This window comes from Falco punctatus, assembly GCF_963210335.1.
Source record: "Falco punctatus genome assembly, chromosome: Z".
In the NCBI taxonomy this organism is placed as follows: domain Eukaryota; kingdom Metazoa; phylum Chordata; class Aves; order Falconiformes; family Falconidae; genus Falco; species Falco punctatus.
The window spans coordinates 54,213,678-54,228,767 of record NC_137586.1 but is presented as its reverse complement, the minus strand read 5'-3'; the positions used below and the strand labels follow the sequence as shown (position 1 = coordinate 54,228,767).

The 15,090-nt window shown below is 49.3% G+C and overlaps 1 protein-coding gene across 1 annotated transcript; it reads right to left on the bottom strand.

Moving 5' to 3' along the window:
- Positions 1-85: 85 nt before the first annotated feature.
- CHRNB3 (cholinergic receptor nicotinic beta 3 subunit) lies at positions 86-14,583 on the bottom strand. Its single transcript, XM_080372057.1, has 6 exons — positions 14,469-14,583; positions 10,089-10,240; positions 9,004-9,048; positions 4,125-4,234; positions 3,017-3,899; positions 86-1,686 (listed from the first exon to the last, which is right to left on the bottom strand). The coding sequence occupies exons 1-6, from the start codon at positions 14,554-14,556 to the stop codon at positions 1,552-1,554; spliced, it is 1,413 nt and encodes a 470-aa protein (XP_080228183.1). The 5' UTR covers positions 14,557-14,583; the 3' UTR covers positions 86-1,551.
- Positions 14,584-15,090: the final 507 nt, after the last annotated feature.

The window sequence follows — 15,090 nt, the reverse complement described above, 5'->3', positions numbered from 1 at the left end:
GGCTTTTAAAATGGGCTACAATCTAAACTTTATTGACAACAAAACAACAGCAAAGACCAGAATATGAGCACTTGCACCCCAGGAATCATTTACTAAATATGTCTTTATTAATAATGATTGCACAAGTGAGCAGGACTTTCTGCAGTGACGCAACAAGATGGGATGGTATTAACTCACAGAGGTCTGGTGCGCACTCATAATCCCAGTGCAAGAATACCTCTATCTATTTTTACCACCTTCTAACTTCTATACCTACGGAGAAATTTCAAGGCTAGCTAAAGCTTTAACACCAGATTCACATTTAGATTGTTAAAAATTGGATCTCCAAGCCCCTTGCTAGCCTTGAAAACATCTGCAAGTTCTGAATGGGATTTTCTAGCACTCCGTGCAATGAAACACTGTCCCAGCAAAAGTGATGAGAGCTTCACCTGTGCATTTTCTGTCAGATCTCATTTACACTTTTAAGAGGTGTTTCTAATCATGCAGAAGGATTCCATTTAAATGAATAAAAGGAATGAAATTATGAATTACCTAGGAAACGTGAACAAGCCAACACCCAAAGTTATACCTTCCCAGCAGCCAGCCCACCCCACAGCTCCCAGGAGAAACTCCACTTCGGCACCAACCAGAACTTGCTGAAAACAATGTCTGCAGCTTCCCTCCAACTGAACTGTTTAGGAAGGTCACTGTTGCCTTATGGAGTAGCATAGCCACCCTTTTCAATGCAATACACTTCAGGTGATCTTCCACTTGTCAGCTAGCAGGTGCAGGAATCATAGTTTCTAAATGAAGAGCACGGGGAAAATCCCTACTTGTTCAGCCTTTTTGGTACATTACAGAGTAGCAGGCAGAATTGCAAGTAATACTGAAAAGTGGATAACACCTGGTCGCTTCCTGATGGGCAAGAAGAAAGATGAGGTGTGCATGCCGTAAAGGGTGGCAGCAGGTGGGCAGAGTGGTAAATTCAGCCACTGTTGAGCTAATCCTGCAGCAAGGTGAGGCCACAGAGTCAAGATTTCAAACAACCCATCTAAAAGGTATTTGTGCTTTTCTTGATGCACATGCTGTGCAACTGCCAGTTCTGACACATGCACAAAGCGATCTGTATAGACTTTGTGGTTTTTACTTGGAAATGCAAATAAATTAAGTACTGATTTGTGTTCCTATTATAACTTGTTTTATAAAGTAGCATTTCAACTGACAGATCTGCCTTTTAAGTATAATCATGGTGCTGGAAGTACTGTTTCCAATTTCAACTAATAATCTTGGCTTTTATTGTAATGAAACCAAGCTACTAGTACAATACGTATAACCTAATTGTGCAGCCCCAATTCACTTCAGGACTCAGATGCACACCAAGCCCTTCTCTGATCTCAGCCAAATCTGTAACTGGTAGAGTTGTATGAAGATAGAAAGCACTATTCAAAGCCTGCTGTTACCAGCACCTTCCCTCATACTTGCTGTTGCTTCCCATCCTTTACACCAGAGACCAAGCTCGAAGGCACCACCATCCCTTGGCATTGTACTTGTATGCTACTGTGGGAGCATTTTCTACAAAGTGCTGTTCAGCCACATCTGTAATGCAGGGGTAAAGATAAGAACTGAACCCATCACTGACACCACCAGAAATAACCACAGGAAGATCCGATCCAGGACTTGAGCTACAAATTTCCAGTCTTGGACAACCTAGGAAGGAGAAAAGGAGAGCAAACAGAAACTGTAATGAGCCTGGTACGTTGTTGATATTGCTACATATATTTCCGCTCCAAAAATCCGTTTTTAAAATTAGAAGTTTGTGGTATGCTTTATCCTAAAACGGACATAGATCAACTTTTCAGCACTCATAACCATGAGCTGCTCAAAACCCCCAAACAATTCCTTCATTTTAAGCACATGGTAATCAGACCTTTTTCAGCATGTGCAAAAGTTTTTAGCTAAGTGCGTATGTGAAAATTTACAGTCTCAGGCTTGAAGATGGCTTTATGATGAACTGGGTTTCTTTTCACAGAACTGCATTTCCCTTAAAGTGCCAGGACTTGGCTCTAGCGCAGCACTTTGACACAGGCATTGATTCCAGTGCAGGTGGTCCCATGGGCTCGTGTTTGATTAAGTGTTCTGTTGGCTCGGATTGTGCACCTTCAGGGTGGCGATTTTGCATTGTGAGTACTGGCACAACCCAGCACACACAAAAAAGCTACTTATAAAAGTGATTCGAAGGACTTTTTTAATTAAAAATTGTTTCAGCTTCAGAGGGCTTCATTCATGGAGATTCTATGTTGACATACTACAGGGTTTACTTTTAAACATAAATTTACTGTTCATCCTTCTGCTGAAGTCCTCTCAACACATTATGAACTAAGCCCTGGTTTCGCTACTAGGAGGGTGCTAACAGAAGTTTTTCTCTTTCCGTATGCTGCTAGGTGCATTGCTCTGCTGTCCTACCCTCTCATGAGATGCATAGTTTATGCACACAGTAATTTGCCATTTTAATAGATGGATTTTCAGAAAGGGGAGAAAAATGGTGGTTAGGGACTAATCTGAACTGGTGTTGGTGAAAATCTAGAAGACCTCCACTCAAAACAGGGCAGCCACACTGTGTATAGTCACTGGGAGGCAGGGAATGAGACCTAGCAACTGCCATGGACCGTGCCTGTAAGTTTTGTGAAAGATACACTTTCAGAGTGTGTGAAGGTTCAGAGGTTTTCCAGATTCATGTCTATCCCCAGCTTAAGCAGGACAAGGTTATTCAAATAATCCAAAAGCAGGAATTCCTCCAGGAGAGGCTGCTGTGGCCTCTTGCATGTGTGAAGAACAGGGACTCTCACAGCACAATACAGTTCTCCTTGAAGCAATGTGTTTCCCCCAAAATCATATTATTTATCAAGCAGGGGAAGCTCCCAGGACATGTTTGAGATGAGAGCAGGAGGAAGAGGCAGAGGGAAAGGCATGCAGAAAGGGTAAGAGCTTGGAAGTCATCGCAGTCAAGGAAACTGTGATCCGCCCTTGCCCTCCTTACCTGTCTGATGAAATGTTCCTTTTTAACATGCCTGGAAATGTATCGAATGGAGTCAGCTGCCTTTTCCAGAAAGGCAATAACAATTTTCTCTCCGTCTTTTGCTTGCTTGTGTTTCTGCTTCCCCAAAAACTTTGATTTCAAGGTGGTTTCCTTTTCTTCAGTGTCTGAGAAGGAGTAACGATCCACATGGCCCTTCATGCACAGCAGCCGAGGCAACTTCTGGAGGAAGAGTCTTTTGACCCAGGGAGCCATGGGATGGTAAGTTGCTGAGGAGCGGTGGTGGACGTTGATAACAAACACAGTCACGATGATAGAGAGGGTCACAAAAATCATGATGAACAGCAGATACTCACCAATCAGAGGGATGACTTTGGAAGAAGAAGGGATTATTTCCTCAATCACTAAAAGGAAAACAGTGAGGGAGACTAGAACTGATGTAGACAGTGAAAGCTTTTCTCCTTCATCTGATGGTAGGTAAAACACCAGGACAGTTAGAAAAGACAGTCCCAGGCAAGGGATTATTAAGAAAAGAGTGTAAAACAGTGGAAGGCGTCTCAACACAAAGGAGTAAGTGACAAATGGGTAAGAGTACAGCCCATCCTTCCTGTTGCCTTTCATACCCTTGGCATTTAAGATCTCCCACTCTCCATTATCAAAGAAATCTTTCCTGTCTACATTTTCATCCACTAAAATTAAGTCCACCATACTGCCATCATATGTCCATGACCCAAACTTCATGGAGCAGTTCTGCCTGTCGAAGGGGAAGAAGGTCACATCCATTGTGCAGGAGCTCTTATAACTGGCTGGTGGTGTCCAGGTTACCACTCCGTTGTACTTCACTATGACTTTGGTCATCAGGGATCCTTCAAAACGTCCATCAGCACTGGGAGTTGGACAGGAAGAAACAGTACCAAGTTCAGGATTACGTTTGCCCCAGTCCTACCCCCTCACAGCTCTGCTTCCTACCCATCACCTGGAGGACAAGGGAAGCCAACATTCTTACTACCTAAAGAAGCAGCCTTCTGACAGCACATGCAAGCTTCGCAGTGGCTGACATGCCTTGTCCAAGCTCTGGTCTAAGTCGGGAGCAAGGACCCGTGCTACTCACTTTTCAAATAAAACAATGTCGGGAAGCCACAGGGACTCAGAAGGAACACGGATGGCGGTGATCCCACCATATTCCTCGGGATTCCAGGAAAGCTTGTGGTCGATCCATTCCTGTAACAAGCCAGCAGAGTCCTCTGCCCAGTCATACACAACAACCTCATTCCTTCTCCCACCACCCACCTCAGAGGGACTGCGTCGCACAGCACAATGGGCAGAGCTTGGTGAAAGACTGCTCAGCTGCAGGGAGGATGCTAGGCAGGCATGGCTGGGAGATGTTAATCCCTGTAAGCATTGCCCCTCCAGCCACAGGTGGGTCTTAGTAACTCACCCTTTTGCAGGCAACCTCAAGGCAGGCACTTCTGGGGAACACTTGACATTCACCACCCTGCCCAGCCCACCTGAGGGTAGTCCAGAAGGAGGAGACACTTCCCTTGGGTGTGGTACATCTTCTTCCCTCTGACAGCCAGCCCATGGTGGTTTTGGCTCTTGATGACCCCATAGAAAAGCCAGCTGGCATGGCACCTACTACCCAAGTGACAGAGAGGTGGCCTTTAATTACTTTTCAGTGGAGACCTGGCTGTATTCAGTGAGTGGAATACAACACCTGATACCTGTACACTGTCCTTGCAAACAAAATCATTGTTCTTTCATCAGAAAGACCTGCACAATATTGTGGGAAAAATAATATGACATTATGATAAAGCATTTGGTACACATTCCTGAAGAGATAACACTAACAAGGCAAAAGCAGAGGGATTCCTGGCCATTTTCATCATGCTGAACTCCAGAATAGTTTTTCTCTCCTCTTTTGTTTTTCAGATGGGGAGATCCTAGCAAAGTGGCTCTCACAACCTGGAGATTTCCACAGAGGTGCAGTGGAAAAGCAGCTTTTTGATCCCCGTTCACTGTTGATGGGGGTTTTCACTTGCCCACAAGAGCAGCAGTGAGAGGAGGCAAGAGCTGTAGACTGTGGTCAATATCAAGAAGCACAAGATGAACGACTTTCCATTAAGCTCCAACACTGAGAGGTCCCCAGGGATGTGGGGGCCTCAGCCTTCTCTGGGCAATTTCCTCCATGATTTAAGGATGAACCAAAAGTGAAATTCTCTGCTTCTTCTCCAACTATATTGTTCCCCTCTTCTTCAATTCCACATGTGTTTCACAGCTATACCTACAGAAACTTGTTATTGCAGTCCTTTACAGTGTGACAGCAACCCAGACCCTCCATAGAGACCTAAACACAGACAGTGAGAACAAGAGTCTTCCTCCTCCCAGGTGCAGGGAAGGGATGGGGCCAAGGTCCTGGGCAGGTGGCTGGTAGACCTGTCCTAAAATCTTGCTGAAAGCACAAGCAAAGGAGGCAGCTGCCCAGGATGGCACCATGGCAGGATTAATGCCCCCACTACCTGTGCCAGAAGAGATATGGACCCACTCTCCAAACTGTTCATAGGGCTGGCATCAGCTGCCAGGCACAGCCCTCCACCCCTGACTCCTGCTGCTGCTGAAGGAGAGGTGGCAGCTGTTCACATGTGGAAAGAGAAGAGGGGTCGTTGCTGATTTAGCCTCAGCGACAGAGCACACAACTTCTAGTGTGAACTGTTCTCTGTGAATGGGCATCTACCAGATGTTTCCAGCAGCCTGGGCTGTTAGGTGGGCACAGACTCCCAAGTATGTATCTTGGACATCTCCTGCAAGAGGTCCAAGGGGGCTTAGGCTGGAAACAGACCTGTTATGCAAGGGGATAGTCAGAGCTGACAGCAGCAGCCAACAGAGTCACCTCACAGCCTGCACTAACACAACAGAAGCAATTACCCAGTCAGCCACCTAGAGATATAATCATCCCTCTGGACCCGAATTGGAGCAGCCCCTTGGCATCTGCAATACTCCTCCACCCCCCCTGCCCTGCATTGATTTCTCTCCCAGCTAAAGTGCTCTTTCATGTCTGCAAGGCAAATTGTTGCGTGCCATCTTACTAGAGCAGAAAATAGATTGTATGCGGAATTTGAAGAGCAGTTTAAAATGGGAATCTCCCTATGGGCTAGGCTGGCACAAACCATAGCAGTGGATTCAAAGGGCCCTTTCCTCTCTTATCCCTTTCTTCCAGGCTGCTCCAGACCCTCCCATTTCTCTCCCCTTCCTCCAGGTCTGCCAAATCCAGGTCTGGGATGTCACATCAGTGCTTAACCCACACCAAGTGGACCAAGAAACCCTGGACCCAGATTCTCAACCCTTGCTAGTATACTCCATAGCTTTCCTGAACCCAGATACTTTCTTAGCAACCACTAAAAGCTCCTTTGCAACTTGTGTGTCTGCCTGCATGCACATCATCAAGTCCCACCATCTTGAGCACCTGGATGTCTAAGGTAAAAAAGAAAACCCTTGGATTTAAGCTATGCTCACCTAAGAAAAGCCAGAGTCATGTAGAGAGATGATGACTGTGATTCCTTCTCAACCTCACGCACTCAGTGTGAAAATCAGACTTCCCTGACCTTCCCAGGTCCTGCAGAAGGTCAGGGTCTGTGTCATTAGAGAGTTGTGGTTTGCTTTAGTGTTTTTTACTTTTCCCTACCCAAAAGAAAAAAAAATATTTTAGTTGTACTTAGTTTTATGGACCTTTTCCTAGCTGTTGCGCTTATGCACTCTAATAATCCCCCAAGGACTGGATTGCACATGAGACCAGTTCACACTAAGCCTAAGTGAATGCATGATTCCCAAAGCAGGACACCTAGGTGAGGCCACAGATATGTAGTGCTCATCCTGACTTCCTAGGAGAATCTGCATGTGTGACAATCAGAACCTGTCTCTCACTTATATTCTGCTCCCTTTGCATTTCATTTGGGCCTTGATGTTCCCAGTCCCTCGGATGGAGAAGGAGTATTAGAAATGGCAGCAACTAGCCACAGCCCCGCTCAGCAATTCTGAAAACCACAGTGCTGAGTTATCCTGGGGAACTGCCCTGGGTAGTCACAGTGCTGAGTTATCCTGGGGAACAGTCTCCAAAGGCCTCCAGAGAACTCAGCATGTCTACAGTGCAGACTCCTGGGTAGTCACAGCATGAGGATCAGATAAAGTGGTTTCCACCTTATCTTCATCCTCCCTGACACCCAAGAGGCAATGAGCAGATGGTGGCGTATCCCTACCTCCTGCAGCATGTTTGGAGTACCCTGCAGCAGAACCTGATTTCCCACAGCAAGAGTGGTGAAACAGGCTCCAGGCTATACCTCTGGCGAGGTCAGTGCTGCAGTACAAACAGGGTGGTCATCCTGGATGGGCTAACCTGAAATGTCCCCACACAGGTTCGTGCAGCAATGGAGAGGATGGGTAGGTGTCTGTCTGCATTAGTGTCTCAGCCCCGATGCCCTTGGGCAGCCTGGACTTGGATTTGGCCTGTTAATGTGAGTCAATACTTCAGGTCCTTCTCTTCTGCAGTCACTGTAACCTGAGTGAAGATGTCACCCAGCCAGAGGGATGAAGGCAGCCCCAGGACATAGGAAACTTTGCTGTCCTGGATGAAGCAAGCAGCCAACCCTTCCCTAAGAAGGAAATGATCAGGCTGAAATATTCTGTCAAAGGCTGCAAAAGGCTATAAAATCTTTCTGGGGATACTTGCAGGAAAAGGGAGATGAGGAGTGTGAGTGGGTGGATTTCATACCTGCAGATGGCAGGGCTTGGGTGTGCAGGGGCAGGTGGGTGCAGCAGCCTGCAAGGAGAGAGGGTGGGAATCGGGAGAGGACAGATGGGAGGTGAGGGGCTACCTTTGTAACCTCTGTCTGGCCAAGTGGCTACTCAAAGTAAGGAAGCCAAGATCTGGCCCTGTGCACCTGAGGGGCTCTGCAATTGCAGCTGAAGGTGAGAAAAATGTAATGCTGCAGATCTTTCAGGGTAGGGTCTTAGCAGCTGGATTTGGATCAGCAGCAAATTTCCCCAGCAAAAGGGGAAATTCCTGTCCTCCCTGCAGCCAGGGGAAGTCTGAGCTTCTTCTTCAAGGGAGAGACTGTCTTTACGTATAATGTCCATACGGTCCTGCTCCACCCAGAAGCTCACACTCACTGCAGCGCTACAGGTACCACACTGAGAACAAAAACTGAGCTGCATTTCTCCTCCACCAGCCCAGTGACCCCTGGGAACCATTTCCCATAGCATCATTTCAAGTACAGTTTGGTTTTTATGTCCTCTGCCTAAGATCAGCTGACATGTTTATACTCACGTGGCTGAGACTTAAAATAACTGTCACAAGGTCACTAAACTGGTGCAATGTAATCTATACCAAATGCAGTGTTCTTCAGGAGTGAACAAGAAAGGAGACTTAACGGTCTGACTTGCACCTTTCCCCCATTTGTATAAATTATCATCACTTCCAGAAGCAGTTATGTTAGAGAGGTCTGATTAATTTGCCACAGATTTTAATTGGGGGTGGGTGGGAGGGTGCAGGGGTTGTAACATGCTGGTCTTACCCTTCTCTTTAGTTATGCTGAAGAAGAAATCCATCTGAAACACCAACCTTAGCTCGGGTGAGAGAGACAGTATTTGCTTGAACTCCAGGTCTGGGACAGGACGGTCCCTCAGGGCACACACAGCATCCCAGGGACAGCCCTTGCAGTATCAGGAGATGTTTCTTCCCTGAAATAGCTGGCTTGAGTACACTGCTGGAGTGCAAGCCAGGAGAAGAGGCCTTTCTGCCTGCCTTTCTGCCCCTTTATGCATTTGCAAAAGTGAGAGGAGTAAAGTAAAAACTTCAGGTGAGGTGACCTGGTGCTGCTTTTGTCTGGCCACTCGAGATCATGAAAGGGGATGGATGATGTGGTGGGCAGCAGGCTGGGCAGGCCACTCAGCTCAGCAACCCCACACTGGAAGGGGAGGTCTGATTTGGTCTAACTTACCTGCTTCAGCCACACATTGGTTGTCATCAGCTGATTCTTCTCATCCTAGGGTGACACAAGGTAGAGAGGATTGCAATTTCAAAACAGCCAGCAGAAATGGACCCTGTGCCTGCTGAGTCTAAGCCTGCACTGAGCAGAGGAGATCACTATCATCCTGTTTACCCACAGGCCTGGGCTCTTTCACTATTGGGAGAAGTGAACTGACTTTCTAAATCCAGTCCCTGCTCTCGCTGGGAGCTCCTGAGGCTGGAAAACCGAGGCCAGGCATTTCACAGCAGCCCAAAGGAGCCAGATGCCAGAGCAGGGAGGCAGCAGGGCTTAGCCAGCAGGTGGGGTCAGGACAGACATGTCTGTGGGGTCCCAGAATAGCTGGTCTCCCCACACTGCTCAGCCTGGAGTCACTTTGGGAAGATACAATCTGAAATATTGTCCTGAGTATGTAAAGCACAAAATTAGTCTGCCTTCCATGGCACAAGGGATGCTGCCAGGGGCCAGGGAATGGAAGAACACTGTTGTGTGGGTACCTCTGGTCCCTGTGCAAATTCCACTGTGTGTTGCAGTGATGGAGAGGAAAGGGAAAAGAAACATTCCAAGTGGGCAAGAACATGGAATTGTCTGTTATGCCTCTAGTGTCTTTTCTGAGTGGCCAGCTGGGTCAAGATACAAGCTGCCTTTGGCCTGGATACAAGCTTGCTTAGAATGAACAATGTCCAACCATCTCTAGCCTTCTTCACCCCTGTCCTGTAGCTGCCTTGTCATTAAATTGCAAATTTAGTCATCAGGGACAGTGGTATGGACTATTTGACTAACACCTGATGCGATGAGGCCTTATTCCCTGAGAAGAGCGGGGAAAAAAGGACCTTCAGGTTTGCTGCAAAACAAACAAGTCTTACAGCCTGTACAGCATGTCAGGCAGGAGGTCGTATCGCCAGCACCACATCACGCTTGGCATTTCGTTGCCTGATCATCACTTTGCATTTCACATGTCAGGAGACAAAAGCCAACAGCATCACCAGCCCTTCCAGGTGGATGCAGAACTGTCTACAAAAGAAGGGATGTTTTACCAAGCCCAGCACAACACTTACCACATCCACAAGCTGTGATATCTTTAATCCAAAAAGGACTTTAATGGTGTCATTGGAGTTTTCCACAGGGCGGACCCATTTCTGATAGCCTTGAAATAAGTGCTTGAGGAGTGCGTCCTCATTTTCAGCAATTGAACTGAAGGCAGCCACATCTGAAAGAGAGTGGGGGCATGCTGGAAAGCAGACGTGGAGAGCAGCACAAGCTGAAGTGAGGCAGAGCAATGATGTGAGACTAATTTACCTCTAGGCAGCTCTTGTCTGGTACAATAAAATCTGCAGGAATTCAGATGCACAGACTTTCAGCAGAGCCAGGGCAAGGGGAGGGGAAGGCAAGGCACCCCAAGACCAACTGACACACACAAAATGACCATCAGACCACAGCAGTGCTGACTTTGTACTAGGTTTCTGTTTTCTGTGGCCTCTTGGTCTTCAGTCTTTCTTGTTTATTGTTCTTTGGGAGATCTGCAGGCTTAGAGCACCAGGTGCTCCCTTTCACTCTTGAGTAGTAAATATCCAGCCTGGTAAATGCCACCCTGAGGAAGAGTTCTGTTTTCTCGGAAACCTGTGGTGTACCACAGAGAGCTGGGGCCACAGGGTAGATCTGGTCACTGAGGGGCAAACCTGCGGGGTAAACCCTGGCTAGCTGGCTTGCAGCTAGGAACAGCAGCAGCACACGGTGGGCATTTCAGGGCCCCGGGATTTCACTTGCACTTGGTTGGGTTCTATGGCCTCTCTGAGACAGGAGGCTGCCCTGCACAAGGATTCGGGGTGGTGGAAGCTGCAGGGCCTGTAAGTCAGATCTGAGGGAGCCTCATAACAGAGGAAGTTAATCCTCCTTCTGGGGCTAAGCAGGGGGTAGCAGGAAATCATTGAGAAAGCTGAATTCTCCCAGGTGGGGAGACTGTGTTGGGTGGGCTGTTGCACTAGTAGAGCGAAAAGCAAAAGGAGGTCATCCGTCAGCAGGAGGAGCTAGATAATGCAGCTGGATGGTCCTCAGTACAGGAGGATGCAGGTCTACACCTGCAAGACTTGGGACTCCCCCAGTCCCTGCCACCACATTCCCCCTTCCCCCTGCTACCACGAAAGGGGAAGGGCAGTTCAGACCCTCCATCCTTTCCCAAGTGCCAACCCCACTCTCTGTAATGCTGAGGTCCTGACATGACATCCACCTCTTCCCTTGTGCACACACACAGAGCGCCCAAGGATGAGAAGGACTCCACCTTGAGAAGGATCTCACCTCTCGCCAAAGGCACCATGCAGGGAAAAGGAGCTTGCGCTGATCAGCCCTGCGCCATGGGGGTAACAGTCAATATTGCCGTGCCAGCAGTCAAAGGGGACCCCACAGGGTGATGCCTGGGGCCCACCTTGTCCCCTCACCCCCCGTGCCCTGCCAGCCCCAGTGTGAGCAGGTCACCTGTGCCTAAACTGCCAGCCATGAGGTGCAGGAGGTGCCTGCAGGCAGAGGGTCATGGCTGAGAGACACGACGGTGTGAGGTGGGCGATGGGAAAGCCTGGGCAGGGGGGCACAACTCAGGGGCAGCAAACATCAGAGGTAAGGTGGCCCCCAGCAGGGTCCCTCTGCCACGGAGAGAGGCAAAAGGGCATCTGAGCCCAGCAGCCCCTCCAGAGAGAAAACCAGAGGCAGAGGGTAACGCTCTGCCACATGCATGGAGGAGAGGGCATGACCACAGACCACCGTCCCTGTCCATGCCTTCTTCCCCCGGCAGCTGCTGCCCTTCTCCTGGGAGAGAGAGGCCGTGCAGCCTCCCCTCCCCCACGCAGCCTCCTCTCCCCCACGCAGCCTCCTCTCCCCCGCGCAGCCTCCTCTCCCCCGTGCAGCCTCCTCTCCCCCGCGCAGCCTCCTCTCCCCCGCGCAGCCTCCTCTCCCCTGCACAGCCTCCTCTCCCCGGTGCAGCCTCCTCTCCCCCGCGCAGCCTCCGCTCCCCTGTGCAGCCTCCTCTCCCCCGCACAGCCTCCTCTCCCCTGCGCAGCCTCCTCTCCCCCGTGCAGCCTCCTCTCCCCCGCACAGCCTCCTCTCCCCCGCACAGCCTCCTCTCCCCTGCGCAGCCTCCTCTCCCCCGTGCAGCCTCCTCTCCCCCGTGCAGCCTCCTCTCCCCTGCGCAGCCTCCTCTCCCCGGTGCAGCCTCCTCTCCCCCGTGCAGCCTCCTCTCCCCTGCGCAGCCTCCTCTCCCCGGTGCAGCCTCCTCTCCCCCGTGCAGCCTCCGCTCCCCTGTGCAGCCTCCTCTCCCCCGTGCAGCCTCCTCTCCCCCGGTGCAGCCTCCTCTCCCCGGTGCAGCCTCCTCTCCCCCCCGCAGCCTCCTCTCCCCCGTGCAGCCTCCTCTCCCCGGTGCAGCCTCCTCTCCCCCCCGCAGCCTCCTCTCCCCCGTGCAGCCTCCTCTCCCCTGCGCAGCCTCCTCTCCCCGGTGCAGCCTCCTCTCCCCCGTGCAGCCTCCTCTCCCCCGTCAGTCTGTGTGAGGCTGTGGGCAGGGAGTGACCCAGCAGGAAGCGGCACAGCTGAAGGACTGCCTGAAGCAAAAACCTGCTCCCACACCAGAGCTTTCTGTTGGACAAAATCCTGCCCGACTTAGTCTAGATTTTCTCAGGAAAGCACAGGCTTCAAGCAGCACTGTCACCCCCCACTTCCAGCCATAGCAAATGCCCGCTTTTCTTGGAGAATCTGTAAACTCTGAAGCCTAGCAGTTCCTACACACAGGGTAACAATGACTTTACTGTCAGGTGTTATAGCACAGGCTGTGCTCATCCTCTGTTGTGGATGTGCACTGGTGGTGGCATTACCAAACCCTGGGGAGGTGGAAGCCCGCTGGTCAGAGGGAGCTTTCAGCACTCCTTTCCACCTGCTGTGCAGCTTCTGTGGCCACCCTTTGTCTTGCTGCTTTGTCATAAGCCTTTGAAGTCTGCTGTTACCAACCAGGAAACCATAAATGCCCCTTCTGCTTGCTTCAGGGATTATTTCTCATGCCAAAGATAGCCTAGCTCTACCACAGCAAATGGAGGACAGAGTCTGGGGTCTGTCCTAGGAAAATGGATTGCCTGCCCAAACATGCTGGACCAGCATTGCATCTGCAACGAAAGGAAGAAAAAGAGCATATTTTCCCCACTCACTACCCACAACCTCAGCAGTCCAGTCCCATGACTCTCTGCAGAGACCCTGGCTCCCAGCCCTTTGGATTTCCCTTTAGGAGGTTCACAGGGGTGTGTTGTTGTTAAACACGGGAAATTTAATGGGAAAGCCATTGAATAGGAAAAATCTACAGCCCGAAAACTTGCAGGATCAAACCCATCTTTGTCTTAATGCTGGAATACATTGCACTGGGTTTATTTGAGTATAGCATCACACACACACTCAGCCACACACCCCATGGGCACGGTGTCCGTGGCTGTGTATGGAACTCCTGCTAGGAAAACGGCGCCTTTTCACAGCCCATATTTCACATGAACTCCAGGGCCCTAATACTCCAAGAGGATATAGCAGAGAGGTGGTAAAGCTGGTTTGGGGGCTGGATGTGTTGATTCTCAGCTGCCAGGGAAGCCACAGAAAAGAGTGGGAAAGACTTGAGAAGTCTCACAAAGAAGAAAGCCAGAAGGAACAAGATCGGTGCCCTTGTAAGACAGCCTTAGGACAGTTTAAAAGCAGAAGTTTTTTAGTGAGAAGGAAGACATATCAAGAGGAGAAAATAGCCTAAACAGCTCCTTTGATCAAGCCCCATCTGATGACTAAGTTAGATAAAGTCATGAAGAAAATACTGAGCAAAATAGAGAAGCAGCTGTAGGACACATGCAACCCTGAATTTACCATATGGTGCACAGAGAAGACAAAAGTTGGAGAGCTCCCTCGCAGGTTACTGTGTGTGCAAGTAACTGAGCACTATTTGCCATCTCCCCTCTCCCCCGGGTTCCTGCTTCTCGCTGCAGTCCATGCCGCGAGCAGTTCCTCCCCCGGCATAGGGGCAGGAGTGCAGGGCAAGGAGTCTGCTAAACAAATGTGTAAAACACCCCGAGAAATAAACCGGACATTCAGCCTTTCATCAGCTCACCTGAGGCATTTCAGTTTTCCTCCTGGTGATGGAGATTCTCCCACAACTTCCTTTAGCAGTGAAGGTTGAGTTTAGGGGTTTTCATTAACTTCTACCCGGTGACCACCCCACCACCCCAGTTAATAAAACTTTGTTGCCAAACTGCTCGTGGTTGCAATACAAAGGCAGCAGCTGATACAACCCTCTTTTCCTAGTCAGACGGTGTTAAGAGGACTGAGGGAGGCTGGTATCTCCCCTGTCTCTGCAAGCAGCAGCTAACTGGCCAGCAGAAAAGAAATCTTAAACATCTGCAGCTCGGCATGGAAGAAAAAGAAATTGCACTTACCTGAGTGGCTCAGACACAGCACAAAAAGCACTAGGCAAAGCATGGGCACCACGGTTGCTTTTTCTTTAAATCTGATCTTTTGTCTCATCTTAGAAGGGTACTAAACCGATCTATTTAAAAATCAAGGCAGACAATTGAGTCTGCAAGGCAAGACAGCACCTTTGAGCCTTATCTTGCCTCATTATGATGCTCCACTCTGTAAATCACAGTTCATTGATTTTCAGTCAGCTGTCACATCCCGTAAGCCTAAAACAGGGCTCTGGGTCCTAAACTCTGACTGATTTGTTTGCGGTGGTATTTGGGTGGCTATATCCACTGTGGTCTAAGAGTAGAAGCGAAGCAAGGTTTTTAACGAGGAGAAAGGTATTTTATTATGCTGCCAGTTACAGCTAGGGGAAAAAACAAGCTGCAGATCAGACCCAAAGATAGATCACATACCTGAAAGGTTGTCTGTTTGCTCCAGCTGTATCAGTTGGTCTAATGAAAGAGGCAGCCTCCCTACAGACCTAACTTAGCTTATTCATTTTTCATATGACACTTGCTGTTTTACAGCTATAAAATGGATTTGGGGAGGAAAAAAAAAACAGTAAAATATAGTTGGGAAAACGGGGCTCATTTCTAA